This window comes from Loxodonta africana, chromosome 3, assembly GCF_030014295.1.
Source record: "Loxodonta africana isolate mLoxAfr1 chromosome 3, mLoxAfr1.hap2, whole genome shotgun sequence".
Classification (NCBI taxonomy): domain Eukaryota; kingdom Metazoa; phylum Chordata; class Mammalia; order Proboscidea; family Elephantidae; genus Loxodonta; species Loxodonta africana.
In genome coordinates, this window is record NC_087344.1 from 177,991,026 (window position 1) to 178,014,510 (window position 23,485).

Genomic DNA, 23,485 nt, shown 5'->3' on the forward strand with positions numbered 1-23,485 from the left:
TAGAACTACCATACGATCCAACAATCCCACTCCTTGGAATATATCCTAGAGAAATAAGGGCCTTTACACGAACAGATATATGCACACCCATGTTTACTGCAGCACTGTTTACAATAGCGAAAACATGGAAGGAACCAAGGTGCCCATTAACGGATGAATGGATAAATAAATTATGGTATATTCACACAATGGAATACTACGCATCGAAAAGAACAGTGAGGAATCCGTGAAACATTTCATAACATGGAGGAACCTGGAAGGCATTACGCTGAGTGAAATTAGTTACAAAAGGACAAACATTGTATAAGACCACTATTATAAGAACTTGAGAAATAGTTTAAACTGACAAGAAAACATTCTTTGGTGGTTACAAGAGGGGGGAGGGAGGGAGGGTGGGAGAGAGGCATTCACTAATTAGATAGTAGATAAGAACTACCTCAGGTGAAGGGAAAGACAGCACACAATACAGAGGAGGTCAGCATAACTCGACTAAACCAAAAGCAAAGAAGTTTCCTGAACAAACTGAATGTTTCAAAGGCCAGCGTAGCAGGGGCAGGGGTCTGGGGACCATGGTTTCAAGGGACATCTAAGTCAACTGGCATAATAAGATCTATTAAGAAAACATTCTGCATCCCACTTTGAAGAGCGGCGTCTGGGGTCTTAAATGCTAGGAAGCAGCCATCTAAGATGCATCAATTGGTCTCAACCCACTTGGATCAAAGGAGAATGAAGAACACCAAGGACACAAGGCGATTACGAGCCCAAGAGACAGAAAGGGCCACGTGAACCAGAGACTACATCATCCTGAGACCAGAAGAACTAGGTGGTGCTCGGCTACAACCGATGACTGCCCTGACAGGGAACGCAAAAGAGAACCCCTGAGGGAACAGGAAAGCAGTAGGATGCAGACCCCAAATTCTCATATGGCCAGACTTAATGGTCTGACTTAGACTGGAAGAACCCCCATGGTCATGGCCCCCAGACCTTCTGTTGGCCCAGGACAGGAACCATTCCCGAAGCCAACTCTTCAGACATGGATTGGACTGGACACAGGTGGAGAGGGATGCTGGTGAGGAGCAAGCTTCTTGGATCAGGTGGACACTTGAGACTATGTTGGCATCTCCTGCCTGGAGGGGAGATGAGAGGGTGGAGGGGGTTGGAAGCTGGGGAAATGGACATGAAAAGAGAGAATGGAGGGAGAGAGAGGACTGTCTCATTAGGGGGAGAGTAATTGGGAGTGTGTAGCAAGGCATATATGGGTTTTTGTGTGAGAGGCTGACTTGATTGGTAAACTTTCACCTAAACCACAATAAAAGTTATTTTAAAAAAATGAAACAAGACCCATACCTCACACCATGCACAAAAACTAGCTCAAAGTGAGTCAAAGAACTAAATATAAAATCTAAAATGATAAAGATCATGGAAGAAAAAAATAGGGACAACACTAGGAGCCTTAATGCATGGCATAAACACTATACAAAACATTAGCAACAATGCACAAACACCAGAAGACAAAGTAGATAACTGGAAGCTCCTAAAAATCAAACCCTTATGTGCATCCAAAGACTTCACCTAAAGAGTAAAAAGATTACCTACAGACTGGGGGAAAAAAATTGGCTACAACAAATCTGATCAGTGTCTAATCTCTAAAATCTATTAAAAAAAAAAAAAAACCCACTGCCATTGAGTCGAATAAGATACTGCAAAAACTCAACAACAAAAAGATGAATAATCCAATTAAAAAATGGGCAAGGGATATGAACAGGCACTTCACCAAAGAAGACATTCAGGCAGCTAAAAGATACATGAGGAAATGTTCATGATCATTAGCCGTTAGAAAAATGCAAATCAAAACTAAAATGAGATACCATCTCACTCCAACACGGCTAGCATTCATCCAAAAAACACAAAATAATAAATGTTGGAGAGGTTGTAGGGAGACTAAAATGGTACAACCACTTTGGAAATCGATTTGGCACTTCCTTAAACAGCTAGAATTATAACTACCATATGATCCAGCAACCCCACTCCTTGGAATACATCCTATAGAAATAAAAGCCTTTACACGAACAGATATATACACACCCACGTTCATTGCAGCACTGTTTACAATAGCAAAAAGATGCAAACAGCCTAGGTGCCCATCAACGGATGAATGGATAAACAAATTATGATATGAGATATGATATGAGAGGGATGCTGGTGAGGAGTGAGCTTCCTGGACCGGGTGGACACTTGAGACTATGCTGGCATCTCCTGCCTGCAGGGGAGATGAGAGGGTGGAGGGGGTTAGAAGCTGGGGAAATGGACACGAAAAGAGAGAGTGGAGGGAGAGAGCGGGCTGTCTCATTAGGGGGAGAGTAATTGGGAGTGTGTAGCAAGGTGTATATGGGTTTTTGTGTGAGAGACTGACTTGATTTGTAAACTTTCACTAAAAATATGGGTTTTTGTGTGAGAGATTGACTTGATTTGTAAACTTAAAGCACAATAAAAATTATTTTAAAAAATGGTTGAAATGGCAAATAAATTTTATATAATAAAAGCTTAAAAATAAAACAAAGGCCCTGCAGGAATAAAAAACATAAAGGAAGAATAGGCAGAAACATTGGAGCACCTTAGAGGCTAAATTGAAAAAACTCTCAATTCCAAAATAAGTTATAAAATGAAAACTCTGATGCTACTGCCAAGCTATGAGATTAAAATTACAAAGTGACACCTTTCACTTCCTCAGTTTGAAAGACACAATCTGTCCCATCACTGGAAAGACTTGATTTGAACCTGAATATTAAAGATGAAAAAGGTGTCAAAGCTGATTTGTATGTTGCTAAGCAATGCTGTACGAAAGTGCTTCTTAGGAAAAAGCAGCACTTTGTATAAATACCTTTTTTATTGACAATGAAAATCATGCTAACTTTTATTGTGGTGTCTATTACACCTTAAAAGCCTCATCTCAAACAAAAGAAGTAAAACATGTATTTTTAAGTATTCTGCACTTTAAAATCAAATCCTATGAAACGAACACTCCAGCTGAAAGTAATCCCTCCAATGATATAGCGTGTTTTCTAAAAGAGGATGACATTCCTGGCCCTCTGCCAACGTGCTTTGAGGTGACAGGAAAAGATTTGTGATGATTTGAATAGAGCCTTGTTGAGAGAGGACAGTCAGACTTGGACTAGCCAGGCCTAGAACATAGGAAAATAACTAACTTGGCTTTATTATGAGCCAAGTCATAGTTAATTCTGATACTGAGCCTTCATGAGTCTTTCTAAAATCTGCTTTTAAAATTTCGTTAAAGAAACTCAAGTCAGCTGCATTGTTATAAATACTTCTGGTTTCAAATCTGGAACACAGTGGAAGTCACTGTGCAGCTCCTTCTGTTTGTAGCTGACCTGTTCTCCCTCCGTGTCTTAAGTTGAAACCTCACCCTATCTCTATACCACCCTAACTCTTCATCTTCATCACTCCTTGCAGCCTGGACACATGTTTTTCCAGCACAGCCCAATCCTAACCCCCATGACCATCCAAAGCCACTGTTTGGTGACTTTGTATAGAGACCCAAGCCCCTTTCTAGCTCGGCCAAGGCCTACCCTAGCTGTGACGTGAGCTCCAGTCTGCCCTGCCCGCCGGCACACCACCACCCAGCGCTGTTCTGCAAACAGAGGTAGTTCCTGGCTTAACAAATACCAGGCTATGAGATGGTCTGACATGGTATCAAAGGCAGACAAACCAGAAAGCAGCAGCCAAGATGCAGGGGGTGGGAAAGAAACAAGTATTTAGGGAGTTCTAAAAAAAAAAAAAAAAAAAAAGAGGTTCAAGTAGAAGACTGAGTAGGACGATGTTTAGAAAGAGAATCTGTGAAGGTGTAAGTGAAGGCTCTTGATCCTGAAACACACTAGAAAGTGACACTAGAAGGACAAAAAGAGTTAGAGAATTCTTTAAAAGATTTCACTAGCTAATACCGGGGTAGGTATAGAGTGCCATGATCAGGGGCTAAATCACTGAATCTGCCAAAATACGAATTTTACAACTAACTTCACACAGTACTACTTGCAATAAATTTTTTCTCAAGTCTAAACCTAATTCACATAGCTTTATTCAAAGCATGAGAAACAAGCAAAAACCATTCACTTGTCCACCTAGAGTAATCTGTATGAATATTTTTTTAATTTTCCTTTTTTATTATTGTGGTGAAAATATACACAACAAAACAAACCAATTCAACAATTTCTACACGTATTATTCAACGATGTTGATGATATTCTTCAAGTTGTGCAGTCATTCTTCCTCTTTTTCCAAATTATTCCATCCCCATTAACATAAACTCAATGCTCCCTAAGCAAAAATTCCCCCCTTCTCCCTCCCTCCCATCCCTGGTAGCCACTAATAATTTTTGGTTTCTATATATTTTCTTTTTTTATATATTTGCTGGGTATATACTTCCTATACATAGGGTAGCTATGAGTCAGAATCGACTCGACAGCACTGGGTTTGGTTTTTGGTTTTTTATATATTTGCTTATTTCATGTAAGTGAGATCATATAGTATTTGTCCTTTTGTGACTGGCTTATTTCACTCAGCATGATGTTTTCAAGGTTCATCAGTACTGTGGCGTGCATCAAGTTTTCATTTCTCTTCATGGCAGGGGAGTATCTCATTGTATTATATACCACATATTCTTTATCCATCCACCTGCTGATGGACATTTCAGTTGTTTTCACATTTTGGCTATTGTGAAAAGTGCTGCAATGTAACATTCGCATACAGGTTTATGTTTGTGTTCCTGCTTTCACTGCTGGGTATATACTTAGTATTGGAATTGCTGGGTCATATAGACCTATATGGAAACCCTGGTGGCATTGTGGTTAAGTGCTACAGCTGCAAACCAAAGGGTTGGCAGTTCAAATCCACCAAGCGCTCCTTGGAAGCTCTATCGGGCAGTTCTACTCTGTCCTATAGGGTCACTATGAGTCGGAATCGACTCAACGGCACTGGGTTTGGTTTGGTTTTGGGTTATAGACCTATACACAACCTTTGAGGAACTGCCAAACTGTTTTCCACAGTGGCTGCACTATTTTGCATTCCCACTCTCAACAGATAGGGGTTTTAGTTTCTCCACACCCTTGCCAATACCTACTTATTTGATCACGGCCATCTAATGGCGGCAGGATGGAATCTCCTTGTGGTTTTAATTTCCATCTCCCCAATGGCTAATGACACTGAGCATCTTTTCCTGTGTTTGTTGGTCATTTCAATATCCTGTTTGGTGAAATGTCTGTTCAAGTCCATTGTCCATTTTTTCATTGAGTTGTCTTTTTATTGTTAAGTTGTAGAAGTATTTTATATATTCTGGATATTAGACCCATGTCAGATATATGGTTTCCTAAAATTTTCTCCCAATCTGTAGGTTGTCCTTTCATTTTTTTGATAGTCTTTTGATGACTAAAAGTATTTTTATGAGGTCCCATTTATCTATTTTGTCTTTTGCTGCTCATGCTTTTGTTGCCATAGCTGAGAGTCCTTCATTTAAAACCAGGTCCCATGGCCTCACCCCTACATTTTCTTCTGAGAATTTTATGGCTTTAGTTTTCACGTTTAGGTCCTTGACCCATTCTGAACTGGTTTTTGTGTATGGTGTGAGGCTTGGATCCTGAATCATTCTTCTGCATGTGGAAATCCAATTTTTCCTGCACCCATTTATTAAAGAGACTCTTCCCCCATCAAATGGACTTAGCATCCTTGTCAAAAATCAGTTGATGCTAGATGTATGGATTTATTTCTGGGCTCTCAATTCTATTCCATTCATCTACACGTCTATACCACTACCTGGCTATTTTAATTACTCTGGCTTTATAGCATGTTTTGAAATCAGGAAGTGTGAGTCCTCCTACTTTATTCTTCTTCTTCAAGATTACTCTAGCTTTCAGGGTCCCTTCCTCTTCCCTACAAATTCGAGGAATAGCTTTTCCATTTCTGCAAAGAAGGATGTTGGAATTTTGATGGGGACTGCATAGAATTTATAGATTGCTTTGGGCACTACAGACATCTTAACCATATTAAGCCTTTTAATCCAATCCACAAACACAGAATGTCCTTCCATTTATTTAAAAAAAAAAAAAAAAACCCTTTGCCAACAAGTTGATTCCAACTCATAGCGACCCTATAGGACACAGTGGGACTGCCCCAAAGGGTTTCCAAGGAGCAGATGGTAGATCCAAAGAGCCGACCTTTTGGAGCTCTTAAACACTGTACCACCAGCGCAGCTATATTAAGTCTTCCAATCCACAAACACAGAATGTCCTTCCATTTATTTAAGTCTACTTTCTTTTAATAATGCTTTATAGTTTTCTATGTACAGGTCTTTCACTTTCCTTATTAAATTTATTCCCAAGTACTTTATTCTTTTAGATGCTATTATTAATGGCAATATTTCCTTAATTTCCTTTCCATCTGCCTGAATGGTTTTTGTGTGTTGACCTTGTACCCTACCAATTTACTGAATTCATTTATTAGTTCTAATAGCTTTCTTGTGCATTCTTTGGGGTTTTCTATGTATAGGATCATGCCATCTGGAAGAAAGGATAGTTTTACCTCCTCCTTCCTGATTTGGATACCTTTTTCCCCCTAGCCTAATTGCTCTGTCTAGGACTTCCAAAATGATGTTGAATAGTAATTGTGAGAGCGGGTATACCTGTCTTGTTCCTAATCTTAATGGGAAAGCTCTCGATCCTTCTGGCATTCGTATTTTAAAGTAGACTAATTTCTCAGGCTGCCACTGCCAAAAATTCTGATATACATCTAATTTACCCTTAATACTTGAATCTGTATTAGGATTTTATTTTTGCTTAGTTTCAATGCCAATTGACAGTCAATAAAGGGGTTAAATGATGCAATAATAAATAATTGGGGAAAAAACTGGAAGCTTCCATAAATGAGTATTATATAAAACTGCGACTTTCAGTAAACAGTATAAACCCAAACCTATCCAATATACTGCTAGTCTAATAAATAAAGCATGATCTCTTCTACTGTTATTTTTAAGTTCTGTTTTTTATATTTCAGGAATGACAAAATTTTAAATGCTTGAAATTGATTATCGAAAGAAAAAAAATTAAACCACATTCTTTGACGCACCACAGGTATCTAAAAAAGATAACAAAAGGAAATGATAAGGATAAATCACAACTAGAAACTCAAAGGATTGTTAGACTTTTTTCAAGCATTTTTACAGTTTCTGAATAGGTTTTCTTCATCTTATTTTTGGTAATTTCCGGAAATAAAAAGCAATGGTTAGTTAAACTATGAACTTCTGATATAACTCAATCTAACTGTAAAACTTAGTGCTGTAAGTACCAAATTGGATGTGGCAAAAATTGATATAAATTTTTTATTTTATATATAGATTAAGAATGAGCCAAAGGTCCTTGTTATTCGGTATAGTTCATGGATCAGGACCATCAGTATTACCTGGGACCTTGCTCCAAAAGCAGAATTTCAGGTACTACCCAAGACCTACTATATCAGAAACTGCATTTAATAAGATCTCCAAATGATCTGTATGCACTTTGATGTTTGAGAAGCACTGCAGACAACTGAAACCTCACAGCTAAGTCAGAACGCTAAAAAATATCCAACTTGAAGTTGATGAATATATCTATGATAATAAAGCAGATTGGAGGAATTTCTAATTTATGGATGTAAGTATGCAAAAAAGCTTAACCACAAAAATTATTCTTCCCTTAGGGATAACTACATTCAAAATGGAAGCTCTGCTTTGCAAATACAGAGCCCTCAGCAAGGTCCAGTTTAGGTTTTATGTGCATTCTCTTTTTTCACGAGGAAATTTTAAAATAAAAATAACAACATAACGGCTTCACTGGAGAGTTCTACTAAACTTTCAGAGAAGAGTTAACACCACTACTACTAAAGGTATTTCAGAGCATAGAAAAGAATGGAATACTCCCAAACTCGTTCTGTGAAGCCAGCATATCCCTGATATGAAAACCAGGTAAAGACACCACAAAAAACGAAAGTCACAGACCTATATCCCTCATGAACATAGATGCAAAAATCCAAAAAAAATTCTAGCCAATAGAATTTAACAACATATCAAAAAACTAATTCACCATGACCAAGTGGGATTCATACCAGGTATGCAGGGATGGTTCAACATTAGAAAAACAATTAATGTAATCCATCATATAAATAAAAAGAATCACATGATTTTATCAATTGATGCAGAAAAGGCATTTAACAAAGTCCAACACCCATTCATGATAAAAACTCTGAGCAAAATAGGAATAGAAGGAAAATTCCTCAACGTAATAAAGGGCATTTATTCAAAGCCAACAGCCAACACTGTCCCAAGTGGAGAGAGTCTGAAAGCATTCCCCCTGAGAACAGGAACCAGACAAGGATGCCCTTTATCACCACTCTTATACAACATTGTGCTGGAGGTCCTAGCCAGAGCCAATTAGGCTAGATAAAGAAATAAAGGGCACCCAGATTGGTAAGGGAGAAGTAAAAGTATCTCTATTTGCAGATGACATGATCTTATACACAGAAAAACACAAAGAATCCTTAAGAAAAGTACTGACACTGATAGAAGAGTGACCAGAGCATCTGGATACAAGATAAACATACAAAAATCAGTTGGATTCCTCTACACCAACAAAGAGAATGTCGAAGAGGAAATCACCAAATCAATACCATTTACAGTAGCCCCGAAGAAGATAAAATACTTAGGAATAAATCTTACCAGAGTCGTAAAAAGCCTATACAAAGAAAACTATAAGACACTACTGCAAGAAACCAAAAAAGACCTACAAAGTAGAAAAACATACCTTGCTCATGGATAGGAAGACTCAACATTGTAAAAACGTCTATCCTACCAAAAGCAATTTACAGATAAAACGCAATTCTGATCCAAATTCCAACAACATTTTTCAGTGAGATTGAGAAACATCACCAACTTCACATGGAAGGGAAAGAGGCCCCAGATAAGTAAAGCATTATTGAAAAAGAACAAAGTGGGAGGCCTCACTCTACCTGATTTTAGAACCTATTATACCACCACAATAGTCAAAATAGCCTGGTACTGGTACGACAACAGATACATAGACCAGTGGAACAGAACTGAGAATCCAGACATAAATCCATCCACATATAAGCAGTTGATATTTGACAAAGGTCCTAAAACAGTTAAATGGGGAAAAGACAGTCTTTTTAACAAACGGTGCTGTCATAACTGGATATCCATCTGCAAAAAAATGAAACAAGACCCATACCTCACTCCATGCACAAAAACAAGCTCAAAATGGATCAAAGACCTAAATATAAAATCTAAAATGATTAAGATCATGGAAGAAAAAACAGGGACAACGTTAGGAGCCCTGATACATGGCATAAACAGTATACGAAACATTATAAAGAATGCAGAAAAAAACTAGATAACTGGGAGCTCCTAAAAATCAAAGACCTATGCTCATCCAAAGACTTCACCAAAAGAGTAAAAAGATTAGCTACAGACTAAAAAAAAAATTTAGCTATGACGTTTCTGATCAGCGTCTGATCTCTAAAATCTACATGATACTACAAAAACTGAACTACAAAAAGACAAATAACCCAATCTAAAAATGGGCAAAGGATATGAACAGGCACTTCACTAAAGAAGACATTCAGGTAGCTAACAGATACATGAGGAAATGCTCATGCTCATTAGCCATTAGAGAAATGCAAATCAAAACTACAATGAGATTCCATCTCACTCCGACAGGCTGGCATTAATCCGAAAAACACAAAATAATAAATGTTGGAGAGGTTGTGGAGAGACTAGAACACTAATACACTGCTGGTGGAAATGTAAAGAAAGGGCCACATAAACCAGAGACTACATAAGCCTGAGACCAGAAGAACTAGATGGTGCCCAGCTACAACCCATGACTGCCCTGACAGGGAACACAACAGATAATCCCTGATGGAGCAGGAGAGCAGTGGGATACAGACCTCAAATTCTCATAAAAAGACCAGACTTAATGGTCTGACTGAAAATAGAAGGACCCTGGAGGTCATGGTCCCCAGACCTTCTGTTAGCCCAAGCCTGGAACCATTCCTAAAGCTAACTCTTCGGACAGGGATTGGACTGGACTGTAAGATAGAAAATGATACTGGTGAGGAGTGAGCTTCTTGGCTCAAGTAGACACATGAGACTATGTGGTCAGCCCCTGTCTGGAGGGGAGATGAGAAGGCAGAAGGGGACAGAAGCTGACTGAATGGACACAGGAATACAGGGTGGAGAGAACGAGTATGCTGTCTCATTAGGGGGTAACAACTTGGAGTACATAGCAAGGTGTATATAAATTTTTGTATGACAGCCTGACTTCATTTGTAAACTTTAACTTAAAGCACAATAAAAACTAAAAAAAAATAACAACATAGCAAAAAACAATACCAACATATCCACACAAGTAAAAGATCTCTGTGAATTGAAAGTCCCTGTGGAACCTGGTAACAGTCCCTCCATGATCCCTTTCTAATGAATGGAAGTTTTTTAATGGATCATGAGCCAAAGGCCAGCATAGTGCTACATGGTGAATATTCGACAAATTAACCAAATCACAAGACAGCCTAACTCCACCTTTATACTTCTACATGCTGCCTCTGAGAAGGAAGGGTTTAGAGTTGCTTCAATAACACAAGCCATTTGTTTGTGCATTGTTTCAAGAGCCTTGAGGATGTTTGCTAGAAAGCACATTTTAGATTCAGAATAGTTATTTTTAGCTTGAAACCATCAGCTTTAAGCAGAAGAAAAGCACTTATTCATTGTTTTGTAAACAGAGAATTTAATTTATATTCTACAAAAAATTTAAATATAAAATTTTAGACTATAGCAAAAAAGTCTGAATATGCCAATATATAAATTCATCAACAACTCACAAAGATGTTAGTAAACATCCCTCTCACTGCCAGCAACATAGAGAAATGTTTCTTTATGACACAGAAATCAAACAAAACATCTGGACATATTTTGGTCTTCAAGGGTTACAAGATGTGACAAACCAGCTTCCCTAAAGTCACAGATTTGGAATTAACATTATCTGAAAAGCACTGATTGGCTTTTTTGTCCTTGAAAGAATACAATCCCTTTAACTTGTTCAGTCATTTTTGACAAATAAGAACCTATCAGAAAACTTTTTTTACCCTCCTATTTCTGTCTTAATGAACATCTTACTTATTCATGCTTTTGCATCATCATTGACGTCACCATCTTCATCTATCGTATCTAGTCAATCAGCAATCTTCAAAGCTTGATATTTATTTCGTTGCAATGTCCCTGGTACTCATCTGTAACTTTTCAGTCCAATTTCTGGCCCCTTTGACAAGTTCCCATCCCCCTGAGACAGATGACAGTCATCTCCTTTTTAGCTTTTCTGGCTCAAATCTCCCTCCATCTGATTCATTTACACATCGTTGCAGCTCAATCTTTCTTAAATATAAATCTTGGATCGCATGACTCCCCTTCTTCAAACATTCCAAATTAAAAACGTGATGAATAAGAGAAGTTCAGACATACTCATGTTCGTCGCACCGTTGCTGTCGCGTCGATTACAACTCAGAGCGACCCTGAAGGACAGAGTAGAACTACCCCCCCAGGGTTTCCAAGGAGTGGCTAGTGGATTTGAACTGCTGACCTTTTGGTTAGCAGCTCTTAACCACTGTGCCACTACAGTTTCTCATCATTACAATCTAAATATCTTACTGTATATACTACCTACGCAAGACAGATACATTAAGCTTCCTTTGGTGGCTGTAAGAAATTACCACAAACTTAGTTGCTGAAAACAGCAAAATCTTACTTTCTTACAGTCTTATAAGTCAGAAGTTTGAAATCGGTTTCACTTAGGTAAAGTCAAAGTGTAAGCAGGTCTGGTTCCTCCTGGAGGCTCTGAGGGGAGAATTTGTTTCCTTATCTTTTTCAGCTTCCAGTGGCCACCTATTCCCTTGTTTTTGGTTCCTCCCTACATCTTCAAAACACATCACTCCAATTTCTGCTTCACTTGACCCTCTCCTCTAACTGATTCCTCCTGTGTCCCTCATAAAAATAGTTGTGTTTACACTGAGTCTACCTGAATAATCCAGAATAATCTCCCCATTCCAAGATCCTAAATCACATCTTCAAGTTGTTTTTTTTTTTTAATTGTGGTAAATACATAACAAATAGCTTGCCATTTCAACATTCTTCACATGTTCAATTCAGTGCCATTACGTATGTTTATCATGTTGTTCAACCATTATCATTATCCACCTCCAAATTTTCCCATCACTAAGCAATTAAATCCCCTCCCCCCCACCTTCGCCTAGTAACCACCATGCAAAGTCATTTTTGCCATATTAGGTAAAATTCACAGGTACTAAAGATTATGACGTGGACAAGTTTGGGGGTCACTATTCAGCATACCACAGCAGGTTTTATGCTAAACATAACAGTCAGACTGATTATCTTAACATATAATACTTCTGCTTCTGGGAAGAAAAATAGACATACTTTTCCCTATTCCTCCCACTAAGTACAACTAAAAATCCTGTATACTATATATAAAACAAACATAAGAAAACTCGGAAAGGTAGAGAGAAGGCAGACTGGGTAGGGACCTGAATGACAACATGGTGATGAGTTCCCTGTGTTTTGTTTTGCCTCGTATATCCTGGACTTGGAGATGTAGAAGGTACAGACACAAAAAAAAAAACAAAAGTCTGCTCTCCCTAGTCAAAGGATCAGAATAGAGACAGAGTGTTGTTGTTGCCATCTAATTGATTCCAACCTCTAGTGACCCCATGTGTGCAGAGTAGAAAGTACTCCACAGGGTTTTCAAGGTGGTGACCTTTCAGAAACAGATTACCAGGCCTGTTCTCCGAGGTGCCACTGAGTGGGTTCAAACTGCCAACCTGAAGTGACAAGGCACCCCCACTTCCCCTGCCATAGCAGTGTGAGTAGGAAAAATAAATAAATAAAAACAGAGGGTTTAAACAAGATCAGTAGTTTCATACATCATAGGAAAATGTTTCAATCAAAAATCACTCTCATACAAAGCGTCTCCCCTCACCACAATGTAACCTAAGAATCAATAACAGAAAAATATCCAAACACTTGGAAACAAAACAACACACTTCAGAATAATCCATGGGTCAAAGAAGAAGTCTCAGGGCGGGGGAGGGGGAACGCATACATTGAAATGAGTGAAAACATAACATATCAAAATTTGTGGGGCACAGCCAAAGTTGTGCTGAGATAGAAATCTATAGCACTAAATGCATACATTAGAAAAAAAAAAAGATGTCTCAAACCAATAATCTGAGCTCCCATCTCAAAAACCTAGAAAGAGAAGAGCAAAATAAACTCAAAGCAAGTAAAAGGAAACAATAAATATAACAGCAGATATAAATGAAAGGGGTACAAAATCAATGAAACAAAGAGCTGGTTCTTTAAAAAAAAAAAAAAAAAAATTGACAAACCTCCAGCGAGACTGACAAAGAAAATAAATGGCCTATCAATATATGGAAAGAAATTCAATCTTATTAGTCATGAGGAAAACGCAATCTAAAACTACAAAGAAAATTACCAGTACAAACAAAATGTAATGACTTGAATTTAAAACACTGACAACACCAAGTGTTAGTAAGAGTTCAAAGAAACTGGAACTCCCAACCACTGTGGGTGGGAATGTAAACTGGTATACCTACTTTGGAAAATTGTTTAGTAATATCTGCTAAACACAAATGTACAGAAACCAAATTGTTGTGCTCCTAGGTGTACCAAAAGACAAGAAAATAGTCAAAAACTGAAAACAATATGCATCAACAGAACTAAAATGCCATATATTGAAAAATGGAATTTATACAGCCATGAAAATAAACTATTGCTATACATAACAATAAGGATAACGTTGAGTGAAAGAAGCCAGACGTACATGCTGTATGGTTCCATTTATATAAAGTTCAAAAACAGACAAAATTTATCTATGGTGTTAGAAGTCAGTATAATGAATAATGTACTTGGGGGAAGAACTGGGTAGTGAATGCGAGGGGACACAGGGGGATCTTCTGGGTGCTGGTAATGTTATACCTCTTGATCTTGCGGCCGGGTGGTTGGGTAAGTTACATGGGTGTGCTCACTTTGTGAAAATTCCCTGAGTCTACCTTTCAAATCATCCATTCTCAGCTCATTATATTCTATCCACACTAGCCTTCTTTCTGGGCTGCAAAAATGGTAAACTTATCACTATCTCAGGACCTGTGTGTGCCCTCCTTCCCCCTACTTGGGACACAATTCAGGTTTTGATAGAACTGGTTCCTTCTTGCCCTCTGGGTCTCCATGCTCTTTGGGGAAGCCTTCCTTGACCACTCAGTCCATAGGGCCTCCCACATCTCCATCAATCACCCTCTCACACTAGTCTCTATCATATCTTCACAGCACTCATAGCATCATCTGAAATCATCGTGTTTATCACCTTACATACTAGTCTATTACCTGTGCTCCTTACACTAGAAATACAAGCACCGCTGGAGTAAGGATCTTGGCTGTTGTGTTCACTGATATACCCCCAGGACCTAGAACACTGCCTAACACACAGTACAGGCAGTTCCCAGGTTACAAATGTCCGACTTACAGAGAACTTGTACTTATGAATGAACTGCCATAAAGCCTATTATATTAAAAATTTGAGTTAAATACAATGGTTCATAATAACAAACACACGCAGTACTTTGTGACGCTCATGGAAACATTGTGTGGTCTGCAACTTGTACAATGCGAGGTCATGAAAGCTCCACAGAAACATCTAAACTGCCTGAGGGACCAAATTTCTGGGCTGAGGGTTGTGAGGACCATGATCTCGGGGAACATCTAGCTCAACTGACGTAACATGTTCTATATTCTAGTTTGGTGAGTAGTGTCTGGGGTCTTAAAAGCTTGCAAGCAGCCATCTAAGATACTCCACTGGTCTCACCCCTTTGGAAGTAAGGAAGAATGAAGAAAACTGAAGACACAAGGGAAAGATTAGTCCAAAGGACTAATGGACCACAACTACCACCTCCTCCACCAGACTGAGTCCAGTACAACTAGATGGTGCCCGGTACTACCACTGATTGCTCTGACAGGGATCACAATAGAGGGTCCCTGACGGAGCTGGAGAAAAATGTAGAGCAAAATTCTAACTCACAAAAAAAGATCAGACTTACTGGCCTGACAGGGACTATAGAAACCCCGAGAATATGGCCCCCAGACACCCTTTTTAGCACAGTAATGAAGTCACTCCTGAGGTTCACCCTTCAGCCAAAAATTAGACAGGCCCATAAAACTAAACAAGACCAAAGGGGCACACCAGCCCAGGGGCAAGGACTAGAAGGCAGGAGGGGACAGGAAAGCTGGTACACAGGGAACCCAAGGTTGAGAAGGGAGAGTGTTGGTAACCAGTGTCATAAAACAATATGTGTACTATTTAATGAGAAGCTAGTTTGTTCTATAAACCTTCATCTAAATTACAATAAAAAAAAATTTCTCTGATCTTTAGAAACTGGAATAAGAGTATCCCTAGTGAAATGGTATCTGCCTCTCTTGTGCCTCCCTTTTTCTCCCCTCTCTAATATTGGGACATTTGTGGAGAGGGAAACCTGAAAGGCTCTCTGCTTCTAATTTTACTTGTCATCTAATTTTACAGTCTTCAATATTCTCTTTTATAACTAGCACAGATTTGTAAAAAAAAAAAAAAAAGATATGTTACTTGTTTTCAGTACTGGCACAGATATTTTTTCTGTACATGCCTTTGGTCAATTAGAGGCTGAACTCAATTGTAATCAAAACAAAGTTTCAACTAATGAATAATTTACCAAAGCGGGGGGGAACATTGCGTGGTTTAGAAGTGTTTCTTCAGTGTTTTATATGCATAACCAAAAAACCCATTGCTGTCAAGTTAGTTCCAAACCACAGCAACCTTACAAGACAGAGTAAAACTGCCCCATAGAGTTCCCAAGGCAGTAAATCTTTATGAAAGCAGATTGCCACATCTTTCTCCTGCACAGCGGCTGTTGAGTTCAAACTGTCGACTTTTCGGTTAGCAGCTAAGCACTTAACCACTGTGCTACCAGGGCTCCCTTTTATATGTCCACCCAAACCCACTGCCATCGAGTCGATTTCCACTCATAGCGACCCCACAGGGGTTCCGAGGCTGCTAAGCTCTACGAAAGCAGACTGCCACATCTTTCTCCTGCAGAGCCACTGGTGGTTTACAAACACCAACCTTTCAGTTAGCATTCAATCGCTTCAAACACTGTGCCACCAGGGCTCCTTTTAATAATGTACAGAAAAGTAATACATATAATATATACTAAGGCAAACATTTGACTAAAAACCCACCAACCCAGTGCCGTCGAGTCGGAATATTTGACTAACCAACGCTAAATAAGAACCGTATGTAACCTGTTGTGACTTATCTACAAATTTGACTTAAAGACTGATCTCACTGGTAACTCAAGGACTGCCTTACACACCTAACAAATATCTGTTGAGTGAATGAATGTTACCAACGCACTAAGCAATGTTTTCTGCCACCAGGTATGTCAGGACACAGACTTCAAAGGGAAAACTGAGGACAGGAGGGTAAGAGATGAGAATAAATGTAGTGTACACAGTCAGGTAAAGCAAAATACTACCTTTGATGCCACTTGGTAACCCCGGTGGCATAGTGGTTAAGAGCTATGGCTGCTAACCAAAAGGTGAGCAGTTAGAATTCACCAACTGCTCCTTGGAAACCTATGGGGACAGTTCTTCTCTGTCCTACAGGGTCGCTATGAGTCGGAATCAACCGAACAGCAATGGGTTTGGTAGCTTGTTTTTTTTTTTTTTTTTTTGCACCATTTACAGGCATAAAGCAAAACAGCCGTAGACCACTGCCCTGAAGCAGACATTCTGATAAAACCTGGGAAAGCCACGAGCAAGGCGGTAAAAGAAACACTGCAAAATATAAAATTGTACAGTGCCTAACTCAAAGAACTTGCTTTCAGAAAGGTTCTAACTTCAGCATTAGTCATGACTTTTACCTTAATATTTTAGTTATACAAGTCTTTCCTGCACCTCCGTTTTCAGACAAAAATACTTGAAAAACTGTGGTCCTGACTCAAACCTACAGAAATACGCTAAATTTTATAGCTTAAAAAAAAATATCTATAAATGGAAAAAAAAAAAAAAAGAAAGAAATTTTCTTCCACCTAGAGTGCCTTTGCTCCATAACCCTAATTTCTTCCGCTATTATTTGGAGATCTTGCAGAGCAAAGAGGCACCGGAGGGAGGCCGGAGGGTGCAGGTATGAAGTGGGAAGGTCTGTGTTACCTGATACCCTGGGAAAACTCGGTGAACCTGAACAGCAGTGTTCTCAGAGCTACGCCTCCCTCCTCACCCTGCCAGCTGCACCTAGCAGAATGCCCGGGGCAAGGTGAGTTTTCAATAAATAGATATTGAATGAGTATACTTCAAAATAATGATACTAAGAGATTGCCTAAGTGGCTTAAAGAATCGAACTTAAGGGTACTTTTTATTTTTTTAACCCTAAGGCCTGGTGGCGCAGTGGTTAAGAGCTCAGCTGCTAAACAAAAGGTCAGCAGTTCGAATCCACCAGCCACTCCTTGGAAACCCTATGGTGCAGTTCTATTCTGTCCTATAGAGTCACTATGAGTCAGAATCGACTTGACAGCCATGGGTTTGGTTTGGTTTAAAGGCCATCTATTTGAGGTTAGTAAGCAATAAGTTGGGGTTTTTTTTATTAAGCAATAAGTAAGTAAAACAGCACCTGGGCAGACATACAGCACAAAGTTCCGAGCTACTGGCACCCATAATGTAAAACAGAGGAAAACACTGGATTAGGGTCCGCTAAAGAATAAAGCTCCAAAATAAGGGAATTATTTTATTTGTGCGTCATAGGCCAGAAACTTAGGAATTTCTGTCTTAATGATCCCTTTATTGGGTGTGTTTTTTTGTTTGTTTGTTTTCCTTATTTATCCCTTACACTTCTGCCTCATTCTTCTAAACTAAGGTATTACACTGCCCATTATCTGGCACTTGTTTTCATATCATTTATTCCCTTTGGGATTAGCAACTAAAATAAGTAATTCCTTAGCAAGTTCAAATGCTCTTAAATATTTCAGATGCTGAGATGCACCTTTCCATGAAATTCATTATCTTTTTGTTTCTCTAAGATGATTTAAATTGAAAAGGATGTAATTATATAGAAAAGAATACCATTCAAAATAGAGACATTCTGGCATTTAAAAAAAAAAATAAATAAATATCAATACAAAATACCCCTAATTCACTGAATTTAGAGCTGAATCAAGATCAGCTAGTGCTAATTTCACGTCCTCATTTTATTTGTAAGTAGACTGATGCTCATTTCTAACATTTTAAGGGGAAACCAGGTAGACTGGAAAGGGTCGTACAGCTTAAATCTCTCCACCTTATGGGCTGCATCTGCTAGGGTACCTGGTAAATGGTGTGGTCTGACATACAGTTAATAAACAAGTAAGTGAATAAATGAATGAACGAATTTGTAAGTATTCTTCTAAATAATGGTCATAAAGCTAGCTAGTGGCAGGAGAAAAAAAAAAAATTTTTTTTTTTTTTTTTTTTTTTTTACCCAGTTTTCTACTCTTGTCCTCCTTGGTAGCTTCTTGAGGTATGTTCACAAGTTGCAACTATATTACCAGTTCAGTTAGCTGTCAGGACAGCAGCAATCCTACTGACATCACTGGCTGACCTGAGTTGTGGGGTTTTGGGGTTTTTTTTTCCTACTTTTAGACACGCAAATAAAAGAAAAGAATGAAAAGTGCCAAGTGGGCTGACATAAGAAAATTGCACTGTAGCCAGATCAGACATAGAAAATGACAGAAAAAAGGTAGGCAGAGATGGCTCTGTGATTTTCTTCATGCTCTCACCTGATTTAAGAGGTATAAAAGGTACGAAGTTAGAATGCATTAGCTGTCAAATCAACATTATTCCATTACAGGCACAGACTTCTAACAATGCAGCCATTTTGTAACCACAGGTTGACACGGTCCACGCCAAGGAACAACAGGTAGAAAGGACCAGGAAAAGGATGTAATGTGATAATGGATACGATATACTTACTCTTCCAGGAAGTGCTGCTGGGGTCCTATAATGGAGCCTGGCCGGCATATTCTGATCCAAGCAATGATTTCAGCATGTGTAAACCTGTAGTGCTTCATTACATAACAAGCAATCAGTGTCCCTGTTCTTCCAAGACCAGCTGTAAGAGAGGAAACAGAATGAGAAACACAAAGTACAGCAAATGCACCTATAAATACATGGAACGCAAACCCTGCCTAGAAACTGCACTCATTTCAAATACAAAGCAAGATTTTTAAACTCAGTAATGCTTTTTACATGATGTGGAGTTAAAAGATAACTCTAACTCAGAAACCTTTTTTAATAGACAGTGTTATTAAAATAAAGGAACATGTCTAAGAAAAATATAAAAATCAGAGCCATCTTGCCAAACAATGGAGTTCAACCCCTGGCGCCTTCAGGAAGGACTGTCATCCATGAATGTTATTATGGCAATGCCGGTTCCATGACGAGCACCTGTAAAACATCTCCTGTCAAAGGTCTCCATGTTCCTCGTCCTTGGCCACAGCCCAGGCTGAGAGGAACCTACAGTTAACAATTTCTGAGTATAACCTTTGAGTCAGTGGTATGACTGATCATATTATCAGTCAATTATTAGAATAAGGAATTATAGGATCAAAGGCAATAAGGAATAAACAATCATAGAATCAAGCATCATCAACCACCTAACCCACTACTGTTTCAATACTGTATCAGCTGGTCATTCTAACCTCTGTTTAACTCAGCCAGGATTTCATCATTTCCTCAGTCAGGAGGTATTGATGGAGCACCTACTGCCTGCCAGGTACTGTGCTAGGACCTGGGGATACAGTGACAAATAAAACAGACACGGTCCCTGCCTTTGTAAGAACAAAGCAAATAATTAAATAATTAGAAGTATTCAAGTGTCATTTCCTGAGGCCATCTATTTCATTTTTTTTAAATAACTTTCACATCAGAACATTTTCCTTACATCAAACCTAATCTCCATTAAAAAAAATCTCCATTATGTAGGATAAAAGTATAACACAGCTAGAAATTGTTTTTAATGAAGTATTGGTTACTACCTTGAATCGTGATTTCTTCAAAGAGTTTTTATGATTTCTTATCTATTTTCCTCTCTCCAGAGAAATAAAAGTCACAAGACTTTAAATTTTTGTCAATTTTTTAAAAAATATGCATTGGCTTCCTCCTTTCCCAAAAATAGTCAAAAACTTGATCAAGCTCTACCCACTATACCCACTGCTGTCAAGTTGATTCCAACTCATAGCAACCTTATAGGGCAGAGTAGAACTGCCCCCATAGAGTTTCCAAGGAGCGCCTGGCAGACTCAAACTGCTGACCTCTTGGTTAGCAGCCATAGCACATAACTACTACACCACCAGGGTTTCCTTGATCAAGCTCTAGGTTCTGAGAAATAGCAGTTTTTGTTCATATACCAGAACAACTGAAGCACAAAGATATTAAATATCAGTATAACAAGTAAATATGGAATCTAGGGCTAAAACCCAGCAGGCGTCCTGCCTCTCATCCCAGAGTTCTTTTCACTCTTCCTGCATCCATTCTGTCATTCATTCCAGAAATATTTCCTAAAGGCAACCACGTACAGGCACTATACAATAGGTGCTGGGAGTATAAATATGAAGGCAAGCAGGATGTCCGCCTGCACGAGGCTTACAATGTTCAACCAACAATGCTTGGTTACATTGACTTTTTCGCTTTCCATACTTTGGCTTCTTGACATTAAATTCAGTACTATAAAGTTTTATTATGAAGTACCACCCATGAGCAAGGTACTATGCTGGGCTATTTTTTCACATATACACTTTTTTCTAATAGAAAGATAAAAAGACTTTTTTGTCTGTAAACATTAGATCCAGATAATGTTTACAGTGAAATATTTATTCACTGCCTACAAGATACCCAGGACAGGGCCCTGCTCATAGGATAAGGACAAGAGCAAGTATAGGATATAATTCTTGACCATGATGAGCTATCAAACTAGTGTGGACACTAAGAATATTAATCAGAAAGCAATACGCAAAGAAATTAACTTGAAACTGAAACTATACATTCAGAGAAAAGATGAGGGAACATGAACTGATGTCTTCAAAGAGTATGTCACGGATGGCAATGGACATTAGCAGGCTCTAAAGAGTAGGAGATGGAGGCAGTCGTGGTTCAGTGGTAGAATTATCACAGTCCTCGCAAGAGACCCAGGTCTGATTCCCAGCCAATGCACCTGACGCACAGCCACCACCTGTCCATCACTGGAGCCTTGCATATCGCTATGACACTGAACAGGTTTCAAAATAGCTTCCAGACTAAGATGAACTAAAAAGAAAGATCTGGTGTTCTACTACCAAAAATCACCCAGTGAAAGCCTTATGGATCACAACCATGTGATTAGCAACCCGCCATGGGGATGGAGCAGGACTGGGTGGCATTTCATTCAGTTGTACATAGAGTCGCCCTGAGTTGGGGCCAGCTCAATGACAGCTAACAACAACAACAACAAAGAGTAAGAAGGTCACAAAACATTTTGGGCAGATGGATAAGATAAGTAAAAGCCTGGCTGGTCTGTAAAACAAGTGTGTCAGTTAGAAAATAAGATCGGATTGGTATGGAGGGGCCAGATTAACAAGGCCCCCAAGTCAAGTGGAGGAATATGTACTTGGGTTACCAATCTGTGGGCCAAAGACTCTGAGGGCTGTCAAGTTACTGTTGCTGTTGTTGTTAGATGCCATCAAGTCAATTCTAACTCATAGTGACCCTATAGGACAGAAGAGAACTGCCTCATAGGGTTTCCAAGGAGTGGCTGGTGGATTTGAACTGTCAACCTTCTGGTTAGCAGCCGAGCTCTTAATCACTTCACCACTAGGGCTACCAAGTTATTGTTAAAATCATGTCTCCTACATATGTGTATTATTACTTCTCAAATATATGCAGCTGATGCTTTGATGAATAAAGCCCATTCGTTTAAAAAGCATTACCGAATTCGTGATGTGATCGACAGCTAATAAACATACAACTACTGTCACGTAAAAATCTGTGTTTTTTCTTCAAGCAATGAAAAGGGCAAAAATGAGGCTGCTGTGTGTTTTGGGGCAAGAAAATGACATGATAAGAGCAGATGGATCTGGCCACAGTGTAGTGGGCAGAAAGAAAGGTAAGAGTCAGAACTGGAGAGACGGACTGGCAGGCTGGGGCAGGAGAGCAGCGGTGCTGACAGGCAGGACAGTGGTCAGCAGTAATGGAAAGGAAGGGCTGAATTAGAAATACACTTTGATTCCGACTCATAGCGACCCCGTAGGACAGAGTAGAACTGCCCACGGAGAGCGGCCGGTGGATTCGAACTTGACTGTGTCACAAGGAAAGTTAAAGATCTGGCCTGAGAAACTGGTACAATGTCGATTTCGTTTAGTTAGAAAAGGAGAAGAGAAAACTTGATGGCTTTGGGTTTTTTGTTATATGTTTAAGAGTCCTCTGTTTTTTGGAGGGCTTCTCCTTTTATCAGCTTTTCCTGGTCAAATAGTAAAGAGAATCTTCTCAAATCTCCCCAGTACTTGGAATACACAATAGTTCAGCATATCTGAGACACCATCAGTTGTAATACACACCATTAGTTAAGCTCCACTGAGAGGGAAAAGGAAACCCTGGTGGCATAGTGGTTAAGTGCTACGTCTGCTAACCAAAGAGTTGGCAGTTTAAATCTGCCAGGAGCTCCTTGGAAACTCTGTGGGGCAGTTCTACTCTGTCCTATAGGGTTGCCATGAGTCGGAATCGACTGGAAAGCACTGGGTTTTTTGGTAAGAGGGAAAAAATGCTGCCAATAAAATGACGACATGCTATCAATTTTAAGACGCCTCATAATTTTCAGGAATGTTACAATGTGAACAAGGTAATTCTCTAAATTAATGTTTCTCAACCTTTTTTTTTCATTATTGCCTCCCCCCAGGAGCCTCTTTTAGACTTTTTTTCCCTAATCATCTCCCTCATGAGATTGTAATGCCACAAATACACTGTATATGCATTTATGTACAGGTATATCTGTGGGTTATACACACACACGCACGCACGCACGCACAATTGGGAGGGTGTTAATATCCCCTGGGGCTGAGAATGCAGATGGTGTATTCACATGCTCCAAGTGCCTGGCATTCCTTTTCCATCAACTCTTTCTTTTTAAAAATGATACATAACACTGTTTAATTAGATGAGATGCGTGTGCATGTGCACGCATGCATGTGTGTGTGTGTGTACGTGTGTGTGTGTGTGTATCCTGTTTTCATATGAAGTACCTTTTCTACCACAGCA

General features: G+C 39.1%; 1 protein-coding gene across 3 annotated transcripts in view; it reads right to left on the minus strand.

The window, feature by feature from the left end:
• The window catches only part of CDC14A (cell division cycle 14A), a 189,180-nt gene that overhangs the window by 39,880 nt on the left and 125,815 nt on the right, over window positions 1-23,485 (minus strand). For all 3 annotated transcript variants that reach the window (XM_064282489.1, XM_064282490.1, XM_064282488.1), the window contains one exon: window positions 19,172-19,310. In XM_064282489.1, coding sequence (XP_064138559.1) covers window positions 19,172-19,310 — 139 coding nt within the window. The remainder of the gene's footprint in view (window positions 1-19,171; window positions 19,311-23,485) is intronic.